This window comes from Musa acuminata, chromosome BXJ3-8 (genome assembly GCF_036884655.1).
Source record: "Musa acuminata AAA Group cultivar baxijiao chromosome BXJ3-8, Cavendish_Baxijiao_AAA, whole genome shotgun sequence".
Taxonomy (NCBI): domain Eukaryota; kingdom Viridiplantae; phylum Streptophyta; class Magnoliopsida; order Zingiberales; family Musaceae; genus Musa; species Musa acuminata.
Window position 1 is genome coordinate 43,314,090 of NC_088356.1, and position 14,917 is coordinate 43,329,006.

Below are 14,917 nucleotides of genomic sequence, written 5' to 3' on the forward strand. Positions count from 1 at the left end.
TCATGTAGAATATAATGTCAATCTTGTGCATTTAGAAATCAAGAATTTATTATCTGAATTTATTTGACTGGTCTTTCTTTTTTACTTTAAGTGTTTTTTTTGTGGTGATGAGTGCATTTAGGCACAGAAATCATTTTACTACCTGCTGAGCTAACACATTTGGACAAGTAATCTCTGATAGGGGTTTTCTGGCTTTTTACTGTTCATATTGAAATTTTTTCATTTTTCTCAAATCATATGAACATTTTTTTTTCTTTTTCATTTTCTACTAAGATTCGTAGATAGATTAAGCACAATCCAATACCAAAGAAAAGAAAAATAATAATTTTTTAAATCAGAGAAATAGATTTTAAATATTAAGTGCTCCATGTGTCATGACCGAGTATAGGCTAACTAGCCTATTAATAGTATACTCATCGTATCCTTATAAGTAAATCTTAATTTTGCCCATTTTCGATGTGAGACTAATCAAAAATGTTACAATCGGATCAAAATACTTAACGGGAGTTGTTATAGTACACTCATCAGGCTCTTATAAATCCTCTGACTCCGTCTACGAGTAGTCATTTCCTATTCGAGTCCCCTTACTATACCTAAATGCTAGGTCGGTTCTGATATCAAATGTCATGACCTGATGGGCTAACTAGTTTATCAACTTTGTTTGGTCTAAACCATTGACCAAAATGCTTAAGCTAAAGTTGATAGTATGCTCATCAAACCCTTATAAATCAATCTTAATCTTGCTCACTTTCGATGTAGGACTGACCAAACGAAGTTGATAGGCTAGTTAGCCCATTAGGCCCGGGTCATGGCACCATGAATTATGATGAGTTTTAATTTTCTTTCTAGGTAATCAAGGGCTCAATTAAGTTCAATTAGATTTATTAGATTTAAGCCAAAATGAAGAATTTAATATCTTCAAATCCAAAAGATTGATAGAAGATATTTATATTCATATGGATTATCAATATTAAAGTATATATTAAAAAATATATATAAATGAAGAATTATATTATAAGATCATGAGTCTCATATATCCTTCTTTCTTAATGTTTATTTAAAAATATTTATATAAATACAAAATATATATTGAGTTTTTTCTTAGAATTATGAGCTCATTAGGATGTGTACTATATATTTAATAAAAAATAATTTATTAATGAAAATATTTTTTACATTAAAAAATAATTCGGATATAATTATATTTAATAAATATAATTTATTAGTAAAAATAATTTGTTTGATATAAAAAATAATAATTTTGAATATATATATATATATATATATTACATAATCATCACAATTAAACTCTAATCAGGGATTGGAAGTAATTAATATTTTGTAAACATGTGCTTTAATTTGATGCCAATAAAAATATGCACGTAGGTGCCGCACGTGTAAGCTTCCGGTAAATATATAATATAAATAATAAATCTTAAAAATATTATATTGGTCATGTAATTTGCGTCATTACGAACAACAAAAAGAAATACAGAAAAATAAAACAGATAAAAGGTATCAATAACAAATGTTTTCAGAGGAAATAAATACTTCAATTGCCGTACAACTGTGTCTAATTAGAAGAAGCATTTTTATTTCTTTTCTCCTTCTAAAATTTTGAAGAAAACGAGTCATGAAATCTCCACAACCTCCCAAAAAGAAAAAAAAAGTCAAATGACAAGAAAGCCCTTCACATTATGCGAATTTACTATGATTTTTTGGCGAGATACAGCCACTGCTCGGTGGTTCCGCCACCAGCGTTCAGGAGGCCGGCGACGACTGGCGAGACGTCGCAGGAGCAGGCTGCACGGCCAGGGAGGATGGGCGAGGCTTCGGGATCAGGGCAGAAAAGGAGTTCGGCTGGTGGTCTGAAGCTGCGGCCGCAGAGGCGGAGTTGGATGTGGGGGTGGGGGTGGGAGCGACGCGCTCGCAGGAAGGGCACATGGAGAGGGTGGTGGCTGGGAGGTGCATGGAGAAGTCGTGGCAAGAGGTCTGGAGGGCCCTCAACTCCGCTACCTTCTTTTGGAGGCGGCGGTTCTCTTCCATCAGCGTCTGGCAGCAGCGGTTCAGGTACTCACAGTGCACTTCCGTCTGCTTCAGCTTCGTCCTGTTATTGTAGATGAAGGAATGAAGCATGGAGATTGAAACGAATGATAGGATTTCTCGTGGCTTTCGAACACATAAGTAGAAGATTTGAATGAGAAAGGAGAGGCAAAAGAAGAGGAATACCTGGCTCTTCTGTTCTGAAACCAGACCTCGACTTGTCGAGGTCGCAGGTTGAGCTGCTCGGACAAAGCAAGTTTCTGCTTCTGAAATCGAGAACAGCGCCGAAGAATATATAAAGATCGACGGACTAAACGAAAAGCTTTGATTTTTACTCTGGATTTTGATGCTTTTAGGGATTTAATGGTGTTATCCTTCTCGTTTGGGCTACAGGATTTATGTTCACGGGTGTTGGATCGCTTACCGGGTTGAGAGTGCTGTGCTCCTTGAAGCTCTCTTCCAGAGAGTCGGACTGCTCCTTGGAAAGCCGGAGCTTCTTCCTCACCAACCCGTTCTCCTCTTCGTCGCTCACCCGCGACGACGCCCTCCCCACCGCCGCCGCCGCCGCTCCTACCCCGCCGCCTCCGCCCTTCTGGGCGGAGAAATCCATCTGAGGGCAGGAGACGGTGCTGTTCGGTGACGACGAGGACGACGCCCGTTCCTCCGCCGACGGCGACCGGTTCACGTCCAACCCCCGCATAGAAGCTTCGGAATTCCCTAAAAGAACATGAATCCGTCTCCATCACTACCCCTGCTGTAAAAGCTCCTAAAAATGATACGAGATGACTTTTTCTGCAGATTCCTTTTACAAAGACGCTGCATTCTTAACACTGGAAAATAACAACCTCGAAGGATCAAATTCCATATCTATATATCGATCATAAAAGAAAATCTAAACATGTTCCTTCTTCTTGGCTACAAAAGAAAAAGAAGACCGGTGAGTTCAGTTTATGAGAAGAACGGAGAAAAAAATCATTTTTTGTTCTCAATTACTTACATTTAGCTCATAAAATGCTTACAAAATTCAAATTTCACGTCCGGCTTGTTCAATACACATAAAAGACAGGTTCTTACTGGTCTCAGTCGCCCATCGGCGCCGGAGCAGGGCAGGAGAAGACCGCTGCGGTGGGGCAGGCAAGAGGGCCTCGAGGTTGAGCTGCGGGGGTGGCTCCCCAGAGCCCTTTTCCTCTCCCTCCTCTTTCTCCTCCGTCTCCACTTCTTCCTCTTTTCCCTTCTCCTCCTCACCCTCTTCGCTCCGACCAATCCCAAGCACCAAATCCAACCGGCTTAACCTCTTTAGTGGCGCCGCCTTCTCTGCCCTTAAAGGCCGCCGCGCAGGCGCCTCCCCCATCCTCAGTCCCAGCTCCATCTCGCTTCTCCACGCACAATACAGAGAAAGGAGAGACCCGAGGAACGAACGAGCGCTCGGCTGAGGTGATCTTATAGAGCGAGGAGGCTAATCCAAGTTTGACCGACACGTCACGACGGTCAGCAAAAGCACACGTGACTCGCAGAAACCAATCCACAGCACGACTTCCGCAACACGAGAAAAAGCAACTCCGACAACGACGACAATATATATATATATATATATATATATATATATATATATATATATATATATATATATATATATATATATATATATATATATATATATATATATATATATTAAAAAAAATTATATTGTAAACATATTATATTATAATATTTTCAAATAAAGTATTATAATATAGTAAAAAATAAATTAATGACGATAAGGTGATGACATGATACCAATAATGCTAGAAAACATTGATAATTCTTTTTTAAGATAAGTGGATCCATAAGTCTCATCTAATCTGAATGCACAATTGTAAGTCAAATAGTGGCTTTTCTTTTGATTACGTCTTCCTTTCTCCATCGAACAGTTAATGTGGCCCTCACTGTCCTTATCGTTCCATCAACGACATCAAATCATCTTCCTGTTTTTTTCTCTCTTCTATCAATCAGCATCGATTAGTTTCTTCAATCTACAACTCCTGTTATGACCAATTCCATTGAATGGAATGGAATGGAGAGGAGAGGAGAGAATGCATTCACATAGTGAATGACAACTCTTCCTTTTTCAATAGCCTCTTGTTCTTACGTCAAGCCATCAAGCACTTACCATCTCGTTCATTCATGCTTATATCCTTCCTCATGACCTCGTTCTACCTAAGCAGGTTTATCAACAAGTCCAAATATCGGATGTGTAATATTTTTTTTATCATTCTATACATATTTAATGCATCGAGCAAGAAAAGATATAGAATCATCATTAATTTTTATTAGTCGAGATTTTAACACGTCGAGTTCAATTAATATTAAAGTATCAATTCGTAGGACCATCTCAAAATCAAAGATGACTAAACAACGAGTGAACATATCATGTTGGTAGTATAACATCAAGAGAAAATATTCTCTTATGAAGTTACTTAATGTATTGTAGCTAACGATGGATACAAAATCAACACGACACGAAGCAAACTTTTTAAGTATGTTTTTATATTTATTTGAAGACTCAAACTTCTTATCATTTACGATAGATTAAAATTGTCTTTGGAGTTTTGTTATATCCATACAATCCTTCCTTTGCTAGAATAAGCTAAAATAGAATACATGATCCTTTAAAATATGAGATACGAAATGCATAAATATAGAAATTTCTTATCCTCAAGACTCTCCAACAATTAATCAAATTTTATTGTTCTTCGATGATTAGAAGGAGGAATGAGATCGAATCAAATTTCATATTGGATTTGAATTTCATAGATGAGGGTGAAGACAAGATAATTATGATCATTGTCATAGTTTAGAAATCCAACATCTATTGATGGACAAAATTGACTATTCAAGTAAGATTAGTGCCCAATAATTCAATCATATCTCTCTCTCTCTCTCACTCTCTCTCTCTCTCTCTCTCATTGTAGCTGAGAGTGATTCGATTGGGTGGCTACAGCTCGGTCGACTCGGCCACGTCGGGATTCAACGTGCAACGAGCACGCATCAAGAGGACGAGGCTGACATGTGTGCGAATCGCCTAGGATTCCTAGTTTGACCTGGTGGGTCCCACTGGTTTACCTCGTCTTTACGTCTTGCTTCGCTAATAAAGTATATTAATAATTATAATATTTCTGGACTGATCCATAACGTCTAATAATAATAATAATAATTATATATATATATATATATATATATATATATATATATATATATATATATATATATATATATATATATATATATATAGCCAAGTGTAGATCAAGGTAGGAAATGAACGCCCCAGATGATCGTGGCCGTACATTCTGCGATGGGTGGTTCAGATCAGGAAAGCAGCTCTCCGGTTCTCCTTCGACATGCGAACAAGCAAGCTGTAGCTTTCGATCAGCTAGCAAGGGGGGGAGGGGACGTGGGGGGCGGTGGAGGTCGTCCTTGCAATGATTACTTGCTTCTCCAAAGACACCTCTGGAACACTGTCCGTGCCCCTCCTTCAATGCTTAAGATGTCATCTTCTGTGTGTGCATGAAAGGGCGTGGGGTCTCGACTTGGCGATCACAATCTCTCACCCTCGTCGTCTCGCTCACCTGTCCGTGTCTTGTGTGGTCGATCGGGGCACACGCGACGAGAAATCATGGGCGATGCTGCGCTCAAGCAGCACTCGGAGAAGACATGACCCTCTCTCTCTCTCTCTCTTCATCATCGTTATCATCATCATCCATGTCTGTCAATTAGCTCATGACTCTCTCTCTCTCTCTCTTCATCATCGTTATCATCATCATCCATGTCGGTCAATTAGCTCATGACTCTCTCTCTCTCTACTTGTGTCGCGACTCTCATCATCATCACCATTGGCGACGCTCTGTCTCTCTCACCCTATCTGCTGGACATGGAAAAACAAATGAAAAAAGTCTCTAGATTTATTTTGACCTTAGATCATCACTTGGTGATTAAATAACAAAGCTGGTTGAGGAATTCTCTAACGTGATAGTGACATATATATATATATATGTAGATGTATTTTTATAAGCTTGATTTCTTTGTTATCAACTTTAAGTTTTTGATTAATGCCATGACACCCAAAATTTTATGTTGATATGATCTTCATTATATCTTTAATAATATAAATATATAAATTTATCTGTATCCAAAGTTATCAACTACGAAAAGAGAGATCAACCACTTTGTCACGTCTTTAGTTGGAATTACGAGTACATTTATTTTCAAGAGTTAACTTAGTTCTTAACATTTATTTTCTAAAAAATTATAGAAAGACAAACATGTGGATGATATATTATTATCGTATGTAAAAAAAATTAAAAATAAGAATCACAAACAACACAAAATATTTAAATATTATTAAATATAAAAATTGTTATAAATAGGTTTGATGATTACGTGCGAAAGAATTTCATATGTAAGTATAGGCATAATAATTATTATTTTCATTGAGTCGAATAGAAAGCTGAGAGACTAAAGATGTTGTATAACGGATCTTATTCGATATGATACGATAAAAAAAGATGTATTATATGGATGATATATTTACGTGGATACGCAAGTACGGAGAGCGACAACCGGCGATCTCAACGCAATCATGCATGGAATGGTACCCAAGCAGGACATATGATGACAACGTCGAGCAATGATTGAGTCAGCATACCCTGCGAAGGAGGGAGAAGAAGATACCTTGGGAGGGCATTCATCCTGCAATCATGCAGCGGTGGAGGAGGACTGGACCACCCCCACCCACATCTTATCATCTCTCTCTCTCTCTCTTATACTTTGCGTGCGTGAATGAATGATCCTCTGCTCCATAGCGGAGCACAGTGTGTTTGCTGAAGTACACCACCTTCATCATACAGAGCTGTCAGCGTCGTTCACGATTGCTTGGGAACAAAGGCAAGAACGAGAGATCAGAAACCAAATATTTGTAGTTGTCATGAGGTTTCCTCGGACCTGTAACCTTTCCTTTGATCTTTTCAACTTCTCATCATATGAATTCGTTGGGTTGATTCCCGATCGAGATGATCAACGATAAAATGATGGTAGTGATGTAGAGATTGCTAATGACAACAACTTGCATCCATCAAAAGGATGGAGAAGTAAACTTCGAATCCACCATTTATTATATGTAATGCTTAAATCCTTTTTATTATATGTTATGGAAAATTGTTTACACTAATACTAAAGAAGATGCACGATTTTTTTTCTCCGTTTTATCGACTTCATTGAATCTAAATTATCGATGCTTAAGTTAAGATTAATAATAGTATATTCATTAGATCCTTACACGTCAATCTTATATGTGCTTATAACTCTCTTCCTTGTTTACTCTCATTCTTACAATTTTCATGACTATCACCATTCCTTCTTATAATTTATCGTATCAATATTTGTTTCACTCTGATTATATTATATAAAATATTTCTTTTCATGTAATTAAATAATTTATTCTGGGTTGGAATAATCTAACTATTTTTAAATATTATCATGTGATCTTTAATTTAGATGAAAATTTATATTTATAATGTCGGTCGATGTTATTCTTTTATTTTTTTTAGATTTCTTTTAAAAAATTAGTACTATATATAATTTGGAATTATTTTTATATATTTTAAAATATCCTTTAACTAACTATTCGGTGGGACAAGTTAGTAAATATATATTTTAAAATATTTTTATATCCTTTAACTAATATATATTAAATATCCTTTAACTAAATATATATTTTAGAATTATTTTTATATATTTTAAAATATCCATTAATTCGGGAAATTATATTTATTGAAATGAAATGGGTATATGTGTTTAATAAGCCCTTTGCGCGCTTCAATACAAGAATTGGCTAAGAATATACCCTACGTTATATTGAGAGTGGCGTTGAAGAAGCCTCCGCAACAATGGACCTTCTTTTGCAATGCATTTGCTATTGAAACTCTCTCTCTCTCTCTCTCTCTCTCTCTCTCTCTCTCTCTCTCTCTCTATCTCTGGGGTCGGAATGAGTTTTCTGCTTTGTTGATGTTTGTTTCCTGTTCACTATGCACTGTAAAACATGAAATGAAGCTATATTGGCAATTAGAGGATGGGGGAGACCGAGTTTCTAATTATGAAGCTTTTAATTTTGACTTATTCAAATCCGTTTTTATCCATATGATTAGGATTAGTATATATTGTGTTAGACAATAATTTGCTCAAAAAATATAAATATTTAACAATAATAATACTAACAATATGTGTATGTGAATAAGTCACACTGTTGTAAAATAGAAATAATTATCTTCACGAATAGGTTAATATGAATGGATTTTCTAAAGTTGAATAAAGAATACATAAACCAATAACGAATAGGAAATAAGTTGTATTGTCATTGGATAACAACAATTAGTTTGATATGGATGGCTTAATATATATGGGTTTCATTAGTAATATGACCTGAATTATATATGGAGAAGGGTTCATGATGCCATGAACGAGATCCAAAGTCTCATAAACATAGCTCCGTGATGTAGTACATGTAGGGAGTTATCTCTAATTAAATTAAGAATAATCATTGAGTTTTGTCTCGGACAATATCCCTAATTAAATAAGAACAATGATATGTCTGTTCTTCTCACCCCGTTTATTATAAATTGGAGGAGTAACCCATTTGAGTTGCGTTGATGTTACAACCCAAAAGAAGATAAAGATAAATTTAAGGGCAATTTCTCTAAAAATATATATATATCTTTTTAGACTTTTTCATAAGGTGTCATTGTTTTCAATTTTTTGTTTAAAATTTTTTATTGATAACTTTATTTTATTATTTACAATCCTAATATAAGAGCTATAAATATTCTTAACATATCGTTTAATCTTAACCCATATAATTTTTTTCTTCATCTTCTTCTTATTATTATTATTCTTCTTCTCATCTCAATTATCAAAGATGATTGAAGGGGATGCAACTAGGATTTCGATGTCGATACTCATAAAGAAGATCGATTGACATATGAAGTAGGTTATATAAAGTAATAATAATTGAGGGATCATAAGAAATAAGGGTATGATTGATAATTGAGAGACTATATTTAGTAAAATTATATTTTAATTATTTTTAGGTGATCGTATAAAGTAAGGGGTTGCCAATAACAATCTCTTTATATTTTGGTGCCCCTTCTTCTTCTAATATTCTAAATGTCTCTTATTGTCCTTCGCTACCTCTATATGACCCTCTTTGTCCCTTTGTGCAGGGTCCAACCTCGACCCACATCACCCTCGTGAAGCCCCCATCCCTAGCATTGGTGGTGCAAACGTGTCGACCTCATAGTGCCAACATATCAGCCACATGGCCTTATAATGTCAATAATGTGGGGTTGATCATGTGTCATCGGTATGTCAATCATGTCATTTTGCCCCTAACATGATTAATAATTTAGTTGGACATATAAAAAATAAATTTAATACTTATTTAATAACAATTGACATGACAAAAAAAAAAAAAGACTAGGTGGACATATGATTGCCACATTGGTTCTAATATAATACTAAGTTGCACGATAAGACAACTTTGCATATCATCCAATTACATTCAAGAAAGCGCTCAATCAACACAATGATATCGATAATAATGCTTAATGGTTCGAATTACTCTTTATGCTCGAGTAACTTTCAATAATTCAGTCAAACTACCTACAATGAAATAATTACCCACAAAATATAGATAATCGCATGTCTCTTATATAAACGACCCCAACTACATTCGTCAAATCTTTGACAAATAGGTTCCTAATATAAACTATTACTGTTATTTGCATTCTAACTTATCCAGCTTTTGGATAGGTTTCATCAAGCATAGTCCTGATCTAAGTTTTAAGTCGAATGATCCAACTCCTACTCATTCTCGATATTGATCTTATAATAAAGGTTCCCAATCAAGTTGACTTCTTGATAACTATACATATGAGACTAAATATTCTTATCAATATACAATCAAATGGTAAGATAACCCAAGTTACTTTAATAGATTAAGTTGACCTCAAATGGTAAGATAACCCAAATTTTATCGATGAAATCGATAGAAAACAATCTTGTTCGCCTCAATGCCAATAAAATTTAAACCATCCTCTATCTCGAGGCATACCTTGCATCTCATAGTCCAACCATCTTTCTTAGTTATGACCATTTGAAAAGAATGTTAGTTTCAATCATGTCATGTGTCGTTGTCACTCAAGAATTAATGTTTTTTTAATGCGATGAAACTAAAATAAAACAAAATATTTTGCTATTCTTAAAGTGAGAAATTAAGAAATTGTTAAAATGACTTACTAACCAACAATTGCTTTACAAATCAAGTTGTTGTTACCTTTGTTTTTTATAATATTTTTTGTTTATGATTTATTTATATTTTAAAAAACTACTAAACATTATTGATTAGTCCAATTGATGAAAATTTATATATGCAAAATATATAAGCTATTAATATGAAGAGTTTGACACATGAACCCCAAACGCCATGTCATCACTGATTTGACACTTCATCCACCTTGTCAACTCAATACGTTAGCGGACTGCATCACGCAATCAACACAACAATGTGACTATAAATGTTTGAATGACTCGAAACATGACAATTTATATCTATCACTAAACGCGGAGATAATTAACGTCAACAAAGTCATTTAAGATTAAGCTGTGGACAGAAACATGGACGGCTACGATTTCTTGCTTCACATATTCGGGAATCTTAATGCTGCAGACGTACGTAAACAAAAGCATCTTCTCCACTTGATCTCATCTAACCGTTATCCCCAATCGAAAGATGGACGGCCAAGATTCCTTGATTTATATGTTCGGGAATCTTAATGTAGATGTAAAGAAAGCGTCTTAGCCCAGGTCCCCAAACCACGCGTCAAAGGCACCACGCCATGCGCCGCGGACGGGCCATCTCCACCACGCTTCACCGGCTCACTCGCCGCCCCTTCCTGATCCCTTACGCTTTAAACGTTCATGACCCGCCCACCTGACCCAGTTGTCGGTGAGAAAACCCTTCGTTGTTCCGCAACCCCGAACCACCTGGTAGAATGGCGGTGACCACCACGAAATTGGACACCGGCGAATCGCTGCACTCCACGTTCGCTTCCAGATACGTCCGGGCATCCCTTCCCAGGTTCATGTCGCCTTCCTTGGGCTGCAAGCTTTTGTTCCTTTCCTTCGTCATTTTCCGCAACAAATGCGTGAAAGAAACCATAAGCGATCACTCATGTCTATATTAATCGAAGTATACCAGCCATTCAAGGAAGAGAGGAAGATACAATCTCTAGCCGATGACTCTCTCGGCGGTAGCATCGGATGCCGATGATTCGGTCGCTTATACATTCGCTTCGCGATACGTTCGCGAGGCTCTTCCCCGGTTTATAATTTGTCTTTGATTCTTTGATAGTTATGATCATCGTCATTTGGATTTGATCCTGTTTTTGTGTGATTTTGCGGTGCCGATGACAGGTTCAGGATACCGGAGCAGTCGATCCCCAAGGATGCGGCGTACCAGATCATCAACGACGAGCTGATGCTCGACGGGAACCCGCGGTTGAATCTGGCGTCGTTCGTGACGACGTGGATGGAGCCGGAGTGCGATCGCCTCATCATGGCGGCCGTCAACAAGAACTACGTCGACATGGACGAGTACCCCGTCACCACCGAGCTCCAGGTGAGGCAGCGATTTGCTTTGTAGTCTCAACTCTTTGTTGAGTACATCATTTGGTTCTATTTGTTTGTCTATTTAAAGCCAATCTGGTAGATCAGATCGTCTCTCCTGCATAATAATCCTCGTTACTGGGGTACATGACAGAGGTCTGTGTTATCTGAAGGTGGTCGAGAGAATACTGACACGGGACTGCCTCCCTGACCCTGGTCCTCCTTGAGAGCAACCATCTGTTGAGTGCTACAAGTGGAAGTGGAGATTAAGCACTTAGTTCCTTTCTTTTCTGGACCAGTGGTTTCTATTCGGGAACTCCATGTAACAGGGTAGGAGAACCTCAAACAAGAAAGGTAATTGAGCAATGATGGAAATGCAAATTGTTGTTCGAGGACTTTGTCTCGAGTAATTGGACAAATTGGATCCTGTAGAGGCGTAGAACTTTTGGTCCTCTGTTTTGTGTTTTTTTGCATCTTCAAATGGTCTTTTAGATCTTTCAATAGGCCAATGGCTATCAGTTGATTAGTTTCAACAAGGGTCAAGCTAACCCTTTATAAGGATCCCATGGAATTATATTCCATTTCACCGCAGTTCTATCTCAATTGAGAAAGGAATCAGGTTCACTGATTGGATCATATAGGATAAGAGTTCGGAAGCCTAATGTTGTCCCATATAGAGGTAAATGGAAACAGAGGATCTATGCAATTGATCCCAACACTAAGAACAATACCTTCTTGTTATTGTTGGAATTGTTGACACTGGAGTTGTTATTCTGCAGTAGATTTACTGCAATGTTCTTTCTGATTCTACGAGTATTGCAGGAATTTTCCTTCACCTTTGTCGATTAAGTTTTAGCATAGTTCTTACCATGATACATGATATAGCTTATATGATTGTTTTTGGATATGAGAATCATGCTACCAATTGAATTTATGGGTATTGGTATCTTTTGCAGAATCGCTGCGTAAATATGATAGCCCACCTTTTCAATGCCCCAATTGGGGAAGACGAAACGGCTGTTGGAGTTGGAACTGTGGGTTCCTCAGAAGCAATCATGCTTGCAGGACTTGCATTCAAGAGGAAATGGCAGAACAAAAGAAAGGCAGAGGAGAAGCCTTACGACAAACCCAACATTGTTACCGGTGCAAATGTTCAGGTTGTAACATCCTTGGCTCATTTTGAGTATCCATGCCATCCACCAAATTTTCATTTGTAATTTTATTTCATGTACATCACTTGATATGTAGGTTTGCTGGGAGAAATTTGCAAGGTATTTTGAAGTTGAACTGAAAGAAGTGAAGTTGAAAGAGGGATATTATGTAATGGATCCTGCCAAGGCAGTAGAAATGGTTGATGAGAATACGATATGTGTTGCTGCCATCTTGGGTTCAACTCTCACTGGAGAGTTTGAAGATGTTAAGCTTCTAAATGATCTCCTGACAGAAAAAAACCAAGAAACTGGGTGAGTTGATTTGGTCTTTGTAGTTACACCGGACTGCCACAATATTCACCTAAAAAGCTTTGTGTTTCTTGCATAACCTTGTGATCGACCATTCTTTTTTCCATTTGGTCTTGAGGATAAACTTACAAATGGACAAATCAGCATGTCGATTGTTCTAACCTCATAGCAGATTGACCCGTTAGTTTGTGTTCCTATTATTTTTTCCCAGCTCTTGATATTTTTGTGGCAATGGCTGATATCAGCTCCGGTACATGTCATTTTATAGGTGGAAAAACACCATGAGCTAAAAGAATTGTCACTTCTGGTTATAAATGTTTACAATGGGATATGAGATCATTGCCCTTTATTTATTGAAATGAAGATATGACTGACTATCTATAGAAGAATTAACTTTGTCCAATGATCTGCAGGTGGGACACACCCATACATGTCGATGCTGCAAGTGGGGGATTTATAGCGCCTTTCCTCTATCCTGAACTAGAGTGGGACTTCCGGCTCCCTCAGGTGAAGAGCATAAATGTCAGCGGCCACAAATATGGCTTGGTTTATGCTGGAGTAGGTTGGGTTGTCTGGAGGAACAAAGAGGATTTACCTGAAGAGCTTATTTTCCATATTAATTATCTTGGTGCAGATCAACCTACTTTCACTCTCAACTTTTCTAAAGGTATGTTAATTAGTTTCTTCATTGTAAATGTAACTTTCACTGAATGTGATGTTTGGCATGGAAAATTTGTTGATGGAAACTATTCTATCTTCTTTTTCCTGCAGGATCTAGTCAGATCATTGCACAGTACTACCAGTTTATACGCTTGGGCTTTGAGGTATCTAAAATACTGAACATATGTTCTTCATTAATGTCGAGATTCTATTTTCTGCTTCAGAGAATTCTGAGATTAGTTTACCATAAATTACATATTCCGAAGCATCTCGACTCCTTGTAACCATTAGGAAGATTTATTCTGCATTCTGGTTTTTGGCAGGGTTTCAGAAATATCATGGAAAACTGTATGGACAATGCCAAGGTGTTGAAGGCGGGCATCGAGGGGACAGAGACATTCGACATTGTGTCCAAGGATGTGGGTGTGCCGCTCGTGGCATTCTCACTCAAGGACAGCGGCAAGTACACGGTCTTCGACGTATCGGAGACCTTGAGGAGGTTCGGATGGATCGTTCCCGCGTACACCATGCCTGCCGACGCAGAGCATGTTGCGGTGCTCCGCGTGGTGATCAGGGAGGACTTCAGCCGGAGTCTGGCGGAGCGCCTCGTGACGGACATCAAGAAGGTGTTGACAGACTTGGAAAACCGGTGGACGAAAGCCACCATGATCACCCATGTCAAAGCCGAGGAGAACCCGGACGGCGGCGGCGCCGTCGTCCCCAAGAAGAGCGTCAAGCAGACGCACGAGGAGATCGCCAGATACTGGAAGCGATTGGTGGATCGTAAGAAGACCAGCGGCGTTTGCTGAGCGCAGGGTTCGCGGTAGGCCGCTCTGTTCTTGAAGCATAATAATGGGTTTGCGTGTGGTTTAGTTATGGTTTGGCGATTAAAGCTGCTAAATAAACATGAAGTCCTTTTATGTTTTATTGCGTGTGGTTTGAGTGTGTTGGTTGGATATTGAAGCCGATTTGGGTTCGTTGTGTATCAGAAATTACAACATTATTTCTTTATATCTGATGTGATGGATTTCATATTTGTTTTCTATTTTGAGTCTATTTAC

General features: G+C 37.7%; 2 protein-coding genes across 3 annotated transcripts; one reads left to right on the plus strand and one right to left on the minus strand.

Annotated features, from left to right (window-relative positions):
• Window positions 1-1,574: 1,574 nt before the first annotated feature.
• On the minus strand, window positions 1,575-3,460 carry LOC103995271 (homeobox-leucine zipper protein HOX11-like). Its single transcript, XM_009415824.3, has 4 exons — window positions 3,118-3,460; window positions 2,468-2,760; window positions 2,230-2,309; window positions 1,575-2,107 (listed from the first exon to the last, which is right to left on the minus strand). Exons 1-4 carry the CDS (start codon window positions 3,410-3,412, stop codon window positions 1,762-1,764), a joined length of 1,014 nt encoding a protein of 337 aa, XP_009414099.2. The 5' UTR covers window positions 3,413-3,460; the 3' UTR covers window positions 1,575-1,761.
• A 7,599-nt stretch (window positions 3,461-11,059) lies between these two features.
• LOC103995270 (glutamate decarboxylase 5) lies at window positions 11,060-14,867 on the plus strand. 2 transcript variants are annotated; one of them, XM_009415823.3, is made up of 7 exons: window positions 11,060-11,209; window positions 11,545-11,749; window positions 12,693-12,893; window positions 12,985-13,199; window positions 13,610-13,863; window positions 13,968-14,020; window positions 14,180-14,867. In XM_009415823.3, exons 1-7 carry the CDS (start codon window positions 11,124-11,126, stop codon window positions 14,663-14,665), a joined length of 1,500 nt encoding a protein of 499 aa, XP_009414098.2. In that variant the 5' UTR covers window positions 11,060-11,123; the 3' UTR covers window positions 14,666-14,867. The 2 variants fall into 2 exon arrangements, with proteins under 2 accessions (XP_009414098.2, XP_009414096.2); XM_009415821.3 differs by lacking the exon at window positions 11,060-11,209 and adding an exon at window positions 11,296-11,452.
• The last annotated feature ends 50 nt before the right edge of the window (window positions 14,868-14,917 follow it).